Source organism: Hoplias malabaricus, chromosome X1, assembly GCF_029633855.1.
Source record: "Hoplias malabaricus isolate fHopMal1 chromosome X1, fHopMal1.hap1, whole genome shotgun sequence".
Classification (NCBI taxonomy): domain Eukaryota; kingdom Metazoa; phylum Chordata; class Actinopteri; order Characiformes; family Erythrinidae; genus Hoplias; species Hoplias malabaricus.
The window spans coordinates 1467829-1477828 of record NC_089818.1 but is presented as its reverse complement, the minus strand read 5'-3'; the positions used below and the strand labels follow the sequence as shown (position 1 = coordinate 1477828).

At 44.8% G+C, this 10000-nt stretch overlaps 1 protein-coding gene across 2 annotated transcripts in view; it reads right to left on the bottom strand.

The window, feature by feature from the left end:
* Positions 1–10000, bottom strand: part of LOC136675388 (adenylate cyclase type 8-like) — a 64690-nt gene that overhangs the window by 37303 nt on the left and 17387 nt on the right. For both annotated transcript variants that reach the window (XM_066651896.1, XM_066651897.1), the window contains exons 3-7: positions 9727–9857; positions 8472–8583; positions 2286–2413; positions 622–780; positions 152–422 (exon numbers count right to left, since the gene is read on the bottom strand). In XM_066651896.1, the coding sequence (XP_066507993.1) occupies positions 152–422; positions 622–780; positions 2286–2413; positions 8472–8583; positions 9727–9857 (801 nt within the window). The remainder of the gene's footprint in view (positions 1–151; positions 423–621; positions 781–2285; positions 2414–8471; positions 8584–9726; positions 9858–10000) is intronic.

Below are 10000 nucleotides of genomic sequence, written 5' to 3'. Positions count from 1 at the left end.
GCATTTAAACAGTAACGATATTACACACGACGTGAGGGGTTCAGCACATTGATCAGACAATCACCTGCTGGAACTGATGTGTTTGACCAAAACTCTGTGTGTGTGTGTGTGTGTGTCTGCGTGTGTATGTATGTGTTATTGTGTTACTCACATTCTGCTTGCCTACTATATTGTGGAAGGGCAGCTCTGGGCTCCACGTTCCCTCTGTGAAGGTGGTGGTAGAAGCTCTGTGATCTGATTGGTTGGTGGCGTCCTTCATGATGTCCTCAGGGAGGGCGAGCAGACTCTCTTCCGGCTGCTTTATCAGAAACGTCTCGATGTTATGCTTCCTCAGGAACTCGTTGCGGTCTTTTCCATGTCCTGCTTCCACCTCATAAGCTCCGTTCAGGCAGTCCAGAGCTGCCTTTGAGATGTGGATCCGCCTGCAGGGGGCAGCGCAGAGAGAATTATTTAGAAGTACAGAAAAAGATGAAAACAGAATTTCTTATAGAATAGTCCAACAGGAGATTGGGACACAGCCCGGGTTTAAATGAACTACAAGGTGAGAAATGTAAATGTCTCTCTCTCTCTCTCTCTCTCTCTCTCTCTCTCTCTGTGTGTGTGCGTGTGTGTGTGTGTTACCCAGGTATGCCTCCAGACTCAAGTTTATTTGCAATGTCGACATCCCAGGACCAGACATCAAACTGCCACTTCCTCAGACCCAGAACTCCACACAGTACTGAGCCAGAGTGGATCCCGATTCTCATATCGATATCGTGCTTTGTACGGGACCGCACATACCTGCATAAACACACACACACACACACAGTTGAAAGATATAACACATAACAAAATCAACATTATTAAGGAGTTTGCTCTTCTGGCAAATTTTAGACTAAACGCCTGAACATTGCTGTGATGACTTGATGGCATTCAGCCACAAATGTCAGAGGGGCAGGTGCTGATGCTGGATGATTAGTTTGGATCTCTAACCCCACTCCAACTCCAGGTGATGAATAGAGTTCCTTTACTTTAAAGAAACAAATGATCACTGCTCCACAGCCCAGTGCTGGGGGACGGTATGGCCATCTCTTTAAGTGCGGTGACATGGAGCGTGGTGATGTTGATTCTCACAGATTATACACACTCTGCCCACAGTTTGTGCTGCTGAAAGTAGTTGAATTCACTCATTATAAGGAGAGTATTGACACATTTCTGGACGTGGTGTATAAGAAATTACAGAAACATTCTCCAAAAGGAGATTAGGCTGTAGCAAATCAGGGCTGTCTTTCTCTTCAGTCGTAATTATCACTCATTATTTAGGTCTCTCTGGCTTGCAGTCATTCACCCTGAATGTGACCATGATTGTGTGTGTGTGTGTGTGTGTGTGTGTGTGGTTGAGTGGTGTGCTTAACTGTAAGTGCACTCTTTACCCTGACTCTGTAACCAAACAGTGCACTTTTCCTCTCAAACACACACACACACACACACACACACACACACACACACACACACACACACACACACACACACCTGCTTCAGAAGTGCCTCTTATCTGACATCCTGCCTCTACAGATAATCAACAGTGCTACTCTAACATTCTCTCTCTCTCTCTCTCTCTCTCTCTCTCTCTCTCTCTCTCTCACACACACACACACACAAACACACACAAACATGCGCACACACACACACACACACTACTCTCTCTCTCTCTCACAGACACACACACACACACACACACACACAAACACACGCACACACACATTACTCTCTCTCTCACTCTCTCTCTCTCTCTCTCACACACACAAACACACAAACACACAAACACTGCCAAACACGCGCACACACACACTACTCTCTCTCTCACTCTCTCTCTCTCTCTCTCTCTCTCTCTCTCTCTCACAGACACAAACACACAAACACTGCCAAACACGTGCACACACACACTACTCTCTCTCTCACTCTCTCTCTCTCTCTCTCTCTGTCTCTCTCTCTCACACACACACACACACACACACACACACACACACACACTCTAGCTCTCTCTCATTTTCCCTAAATTCTTCCTTCACTCCGGCCTCGGCTCCCTCTAGAACCGTTTATCATCTTTCTTGCTGCGGTGACTCTCTCTACTCTTCTGGGAAGGCTTAGACTAGATGCTGGAACATTGTGCAGAGCTGATAGCATTCAGCCACATTAAACATTAGTGAGGTAGGTTGCTGATGTTTCGTTCTTCAGCTCATGGCATTGAAATCTACGGGAGATGCCCTTTGCTGATGTTTACTTGTTTACTTTGTGTTGTTTACCTGATGGTTTTGATCATGCTCAGACCCATTTCCACACAGCAGTGGGCGTGGTCTGGTCGGGGCTCGGGAAGTCCTGAGACACAGTAATAACAATCTCCGAGAATCTTTATCCTCAGGCAGTGGTGCTCCTGAGAGAGAGAGAGAGAGAGAGAGAGAGAGAGAGAGAGAGAGAGAGAGAGAGAGAGGGAGAGAGAGAGAGAGAGAGAGAGAGAGAGAGAGAGACAGGCAGACAGAGAGAGGGAGAGAGGGGGAGAAAGAGAGAGAGACAGAGAGAGAGAGAGAGAGAGAGAGAGAGAGAGAGAGAGAGAGAGAGAGAGAGAGAGAGAGAGAGACAGACAGAGAGAGAGGGAGAGAGGGGGAGAAAGAGAGAGAGAGAGAGAGAGAGAGAGAGAGAGAGAGAGAGACAGACAGACAGAGAGAGGGAGAGAGAGACACAGAGAGATAGAGAGAGAGAGACAGAGAGAGAGAGGGAGAGAGACAGACAGACAGAGAGAGGGAGAGAGAGAGGGAGAGAGAGACAGGCAGACAGAGAGAGGGAGAGAGAGAGAGGGAGAGAGACACAGAGAGAGAGAGAAAGAGAGGGAGAGAGAGAGAGTTATATTCATAAAGTTATACTCAAAGTTATATTCATAAATACTTTATTGAACAGTTACTTAACACGGGTTCATTGACATGTGTAAATTAACACATACATCTATGAATTCATACATTTAATATTCCAACCAGCATCTGTCATCTTAACCGTCTCTAGGCTGAGACTGGTGCCTCTTTCTAAACATCAAACAAACGCAGGGTATAACCAAGTTTTAATGACTGGTTAAATGTTGGCCGCACATACGAATGTTACATTTCTTTTCCTGTAGAAGTATGCGCTTCTTGTCAACGTTAAGTGCCGAGAGGTACCAGACTCTCCCTACAGTCTGGCAGTGTGAGACTACTGGGCTACCCATGTTTATCTGATGTATTCAGTGAGCCTGGGTCATACTGTACCAACCTATATCCATCTTATACACAGCGATAGTCAGCTTATGTGTGTATAAGTTCATGTTATAAAAGGATTATGTAGCTTTCATAAATTCTAAGGGTTACACTAAAATCAGAAATTAGAAATGACAAGGTTCTTATTTGGACTCATTCACTTATTTGAATGGTGTGTGTGTGTGTGTGTGTGTGTGTGTGCATAGAAAAGAACAGTCAATGCTAATCTCACTCCCTCGCTCAGGTATCGTTTACTCATGCGTTGTTTACATGCTCTCAACAACTCGGTACAAAACAACTCGGTAAACAATAGGCCATGTTAGCATAGCTGCTAAACACCGCACTCCAGCACAATTAGCCTTGCTGTGAGTCATAATAGCACACTTCAGCTGCTGAGCTAAACGTTACGAATGAAATGTAAGAGCACCGGGAGGGTGTTTATCACGGCACAACAGAAGCCTTCAGTTTGCAAAAAGATACCATGCTTCATATTTCAGTCACGGATTCTATAAAATTATCAGCCCCAACATTGAAGCCACCTCCTTTCTTTTACACTCACTGTCCACTAGCACTTCTGCACTTTTAGCTTTCAGCATGGTGACCTTTCTATTAGTTCCATTCTATTAGTCAACGCTTTTCTGTGGAGATTATATAATCTGAGCAAGAACGGATTTATTTATGGTGTATATTAAGGCTTTATTGAATATGGAATGGTGGATATCACTAACTTGGCTAAGTGTGGGAACAACAAAAACTATTTGAACCATTTGGGAGCTGTGATTTGAGCCAAGTGATTGATCTGAGATCCATTAAAAAAATCCATGAAAAAGATCCATTACAAACAGCTTTTCCAGAGCTTCTCCCACTGGAATACTGAGTTTCAGTGCAGTGCATTAGCGGCTAATTTAAGAATGATTTCAGTTTGATCAATAGTAATGTGAATGGTAATCATGAGCTGTTGATACGAAACCTCGGATCTCTAAAAAAAGGCAACTTTACTGGAGAAGGACAAACAGAACCTTGACTTGAGGTTAAAGGAACACAAATTCATTTTGGGTGCAGCAGGTAGTGTCTCTGTCACAGCACCAGGGTCCAGGAGGTTGTGAGTTTGAGTCTCACTCCGGGTGACTGTCTGTGAGAAGTGTGGTGTGTTCTCTCTGTGTCTGTGTGGGTTTCCTCCGGGTGACTGTCTGTGAGAAGTGTGGTGTGTTCTCTCTGTGTCTGTGTGGGTTTCCTCCGGGTGACTGTCTGTGAGAAGTGTGGTGTGTTCTCTCTGTGTCTGCGTGGGTTTCCTCCGGGTGACTGTCTGTGAGAAGTGTGGTGTGTTCTCTCTGTGTCTGCGTGGGTTTCCTCCGGGTGACTGTCTGTGAGGAGTGTGGTATTTTCTCTCTGTGTCTGCGTGGGTTTCCTCCGGGTGACTGTCTGTGAGGAGTGTGGTGTGTTCTCCCTGTGTCTGCGTGGGTTTCCTCCGAGTGACTCTGTAAGGAGTGTGGTGTGTTCTCCCTGTGTCTGTGTGGGTTTCCTCCGGGTGACTGTCTGTGAGGAGTGTGGTGTGTTCTCCCTGTGTCTGCGTGGGTTTCCTCCGGGTGACTGTCTGTGAGAAGTGTGGTGTGTTCTCCCTGTGTCTGTGTGGGTTTCCTCCGGGTGACTGTCTGTGAGGAGTGTGGTGTGTTCTCCCTGTGTCTGTGTGGGTTTCCTCCGGGTGACTGTCTGTGAGGAGTGTGGTGTGTTCTCCCTGTGTCTGTGTGGGTTTCCTCCGAGTGACTCTGTAAGGAGTGTGGTGTGTTCTCCCTGTGTCTGTGTGGGTTTCCTCCGGGTGACTGTCTGTGAGGAGTGTAGTGTGTTCTCCCTGTGTCTGCGTGGGTTTCCTCCGGGTGACTGTCTGTGAGGAGTGTGGTGTGTTCTCCCTGTGTCTGCGTGGGTTTCCTCCGGGTGACTCTGTAAGGAGTGTGGTGTGTTCTCCCTGTGTCTGTGTGGGTTTCCTCCGGGTGACTGTCTGTGAGGAGTGTGGTGTGTTCTCCCTGTGTCTGTGTGGGTTTCCTCCGGGTGCTCCGGTTTCCTCCCGCGCTCCAAAAACACATGTTGGTAGGTGGATTGGAGACTCAAAAGTGTCCATAGGTGTGAGTGTGTGAGTAAATGTGTAAGTATGTGTCGCCCTGTGAAGGACTGGCACCTTGCACACAGTGATTCCGGGTAGGCTCCAGACCCACCTCTGCCCTGAACTGAATAAGGGCTACAGAAAATTAATGGGGTCCATTCAAGATCAAAATGTGAGGTTTATGTTAAAAAAAAAATAAACAAGCAGAAGAAAAAGAGATAGAAGGTTTTGATCTGACAGCTACATGTGACAGTGGACTGTATCTCAGCCTACACACAAAGAACAATGGCCTATCACAATGCTTCACGGGATTAATCTGCTCTAACTTCAATTTCAGTCTGGATTCAATCATATCCCCGTGTGGAATAAAACAAATAAAACCATAGAACACCTGGGTCACAGTATGAGTAGCATATTTCTAATAAGCATATTCCTACATGCCTCATAAATATGATTGACAGCTCTTTATTTATTTGTTTATTTATTTAAATATTTTTCTTCATTTACTTCCCCCTCCCTCCCCCTTTCAGGCCTGTTCTATGCTGCATGTTTTCGACTGAATTACTAACTCTGGACCTGTTGCGCTTGAGTCTAAGGTCATGCCCAATGCCAAAATTGGCCTAAAGGGACAACTCTCTGTAGTAATGCAGCTCCAGCCAACATCAATACCAATATCTCCGTCACTACACAGAATGCAGTTCCAGTAAAAAAAAACCTACAGCTCTCTAGCCGACTCTCGGAATGGAGCATGGTGGCCTTAAGCTCATGTACAGCTGCTCCAGAGAAACACATTTATCAAGGACAGCAATTGGCGCACCTTAAAGTAATTGAATTCACTCAAAAGAAGGAGTGTCTACAAACCTCTGGGGTTTATCTGAATCCCTGTATCCCTCTCTCACACACATTCACTCTCACCATGTGGACAGTAGTTGTGTTTGTGTTAATCCCGTTGTCAGCAGCTTTGCCCGGGGAGACTGTGCTATACATAACAAACATCTGTACGGCAGACGGACAGAGACACTGATAAATCCTAATGTAATGATCCTCTACAGCTGCTAATACTCTACAACAGCAACACATACATGCACACGTGCTAACACACCACAGACTCACGCACACACACACACACACACACACACATACGGGGTGAGTCAAAATCACAGGACACCACTTTTACTTCAGAAACGAAAAGAAAAATTGCATATGTGATTATCACAGTGAGTAATAGGTGAGGGGTCTATCTTTAAGGCTGTGCCCGGAACATGGCCGCCATCTTGAAAGCCGCCATATTGGATCATGGGCAAGATTTTCCAATGGGAAGGTAGGTCATGTAGCTTATCAAATAAGACCAGAATTATCTTAGAAATTGATTGCCACAATCAGATTTGCAAAATCTCTTTTGGTTCAAAAGTTATCAACACAGAAATTACAAAATTCTTTTGGTGTTTGTTACAGGCTCGAGCAGACCCTAAATGCTCAGCGCTACCTGACAATGCTTTCAGGAAACAGTTGAACCCCACTATAACTCATTTGTAACTTGAGGTGTTTAGTTTTGTAGCACTGTCGCTAATGCAGTTAGCCATCTCCCGAGTTTGGAGACATTTTCACCTTAAATGATCAGAAACAGCAGAAATAAGTCAGTGTTACCCCCCTATGGAGCAGGATTAGAGCAACATCCTCATCTCGGTTGGTGCTTTTCAGCATTTGGAGTCTCTCCGTTGTCTAAAAACCTCCAGATGGCGTTTCTCTGCCGTGAGCAGAGAGAGAGAAAGCCTAGCACCGGACCTAGACACTTTGTTTTTATCCATTTACAGACACTGGGGCTTCGTAAAAACACATTAGAGTGGTTTCCAGCGCAAACCGACTGCAGAGCAGCACATGGAGAGGAGACACAGAGTTTTATACACAGGGTTTTTTGATTACAGTCGTGAACATTGCCTTTAAAGCACACACCTAATAAATTACATTTCAGTTTATTAAAAGTGTCATTTTTAAGTATTAAGGCTACTCACACTAACACTGAACAGTGCATCAGTGTCCAGCTCCTTCACACACTGCCACACCACGACCTGTTATCATCCCCAGATTCAGTCTGGCAGCAACTGACTCCAGGCCTGGGTTAAAGGGAGTGTGTGTGTGTGTGTGTGTGTGTGTGTGTGCCATAGTCCTAGACTGATAAGAGATTTCAGCTACTGGACAAACAGACGCCCAGTGGAAAAGCATTAAATGAAATAAGATGCTCTGGAGCAGCTGCACATGATCCTAATGTTACATCACCTGATTGCAAGAGTCCATTACAGGGGTTAAAAGCCTCCAGCTCGATCTATTAATCATATTTTCAATATTTGTTTATAAATAACTGTCTTATTGGTGCTTGGCTGGACAGAATATAAATGGACGCTGGTCTCTAACCTTTGCACAATCCCATATCAGCCAAAACATTAAAATGACCTCCTGGTTTCTACACTCAAAGGGTAAGGGGGTGTTGGTGGTGGGGGCGGTGCTTAAATATGATGCAGAACAATAGATGGACTACAGTTTAATTGAGAACTAACTTCGGTGGAGCTCATAAAAAGTTTATATATGGAACATCAAATTTTTCTTTATTTTTTCTAAAGTACAGAACATCGAGTCAAAGTATTTCCATGGGATATAAAGAGCCCCTGTCTTTGCTACTATTGACTCATTACTGCAGGAACAGCACTACGTAACTTATGAAGGAGTGCTCTATAACTGAATTACACTAGGGGGAGCCCCAATAGCAAAAAAAATGCTTACTGTTCCTTTAAGTGTATGTTAAAAACATCAGATTACTTACGTTATTAAATGATTTATTATCACTTCATTTAATTATATTTTTAAATGCATATCTGTGTTCACAGTGGAGGAGTCTGTATGCTCTCTCTGTGTTGGGAATGACTCAGGAATAGAACAGACACACACACACACACACACGCGCACACATACAAAGGAGATGGACTGATGGAGTCAGCAAGAAGGTTCATATTTTCCGAGAGCCTGCTAGGTCATGCTGGATCATGTCACATTAAGTTGTGTGTGTGTGTGTGTGTGTGTGTGTGTGTGTGTGTGTGTGTGTGTGTTTCACTCACATGTGCGAGGCGATCGAACCGAGCAAAAAGTTCATTGAGCATTCTGACGAGCTCCTGAGCCGAGAGGGTGGTGGACAGGTTAGTGAAGCCCTTCACGTCAGCAAAGAGGATGCTACAAGAGAGAACACACACACACACACACACATCCAATTCAACCGTACACACACAGTGCATAATCTTTATAGAGAAACATGAAATGCAGTAGGATGCTCAGGGCCACATTGAGCCTAAGGTCACATGCTCGAAGCCAAGGAACTGTGTTCTCCGAGCACCATTCAAACACTTTGAAGATATCTGTGACACAGCACTAATCACCCAACATCAGCAAGTGTCTTCACTACTGCTTGTATGCCATCAAACGTTCAGAGCAACATTCACATATCGAATACGGCAATGCACACTTTTATATTTGTGTTTTGAACAATCTTCAGTTATTGATTTATTTTGAGGTCACGATTCTCTCACTCTCCTCCTTCTGCTCTCTCCTCCGTCTCGGAGCCCTCCCTCTCTCGTCCTTTCTGCTCGAGTGTGATCTCTGTTGACAAGCGCTCCAAATTCAGACAGACGGCTGGAGTCAACAGAATGTCTGCTGCCAAAGCAAATAAACTCCGATGTCATTTCAGGACAATCTTCAGGACGGCAGGAGGACGCAGGTTTTATAAAGACGCTATAAAGAACATAATTATTAGAACAGATGTGGCTTTACACTAAACGATGGGACAATGCTAACTGAACACTAGAACGGAGCTGATTTTCCATGATTATATTAATTCATTCATTCATTGTCTGAAATTATGCTAATATTGGGGATTTTATTTGTTTGTTTCTGAGAAAATAAACACGTACGGCTCAGAGATTTTAAATCTCATTTCCTCAGGCGTCTAAACCTGTGGCACAGTGCTGTGAGTCTGGATTCCAAATCATCCCAAAGGTATTGGATAGAGAGCCAGCCCTCCAGAAAACACAGATCCATAGAACCACTGCTTAACAGCCCGGTCCTGAGGGTGGGGTGTTGCAGGGCTTTAGACCTTAGGCTCATGTGTAGCTGCTCCACAGTGGGATTAGAGGGTTATGCTTTATAAAGAGGGCTAAATAATTGCAGAAACAGAAGAGTATCTGTCAGTCATTTTAATCCTACAAAGGGCATCTGAACTGTGTTTCTGATGAAACGGCCTGTGAGTGTGTGAATAAGGTCCTTGGGCTGTACCTAATAAAGCGGTGAAATACTGTACCAGACGAGTCAGTCGGGGGTTACCTGACGTTTTCGTAGCGGTGGATATAGATTCGATGGAACTGATGCTGTAGATTTTCGTCCTCCACGTTACTCATGTCATTGATCATCTCCAGAACCACGAAGCGTGGCAGAACCGACAGCACCAGCCTCTCCTGGTGTAGGGGCATCATAGGCACATGTTAAAACAAGACACACACACAGACACATTGGAGCTGTAAAGTCTGACTGAGCTCAGGTCAGTGTACACTGGATTGATGACGATTCCCCTGTGTATAACTTGACGGGTTAAAGGTCA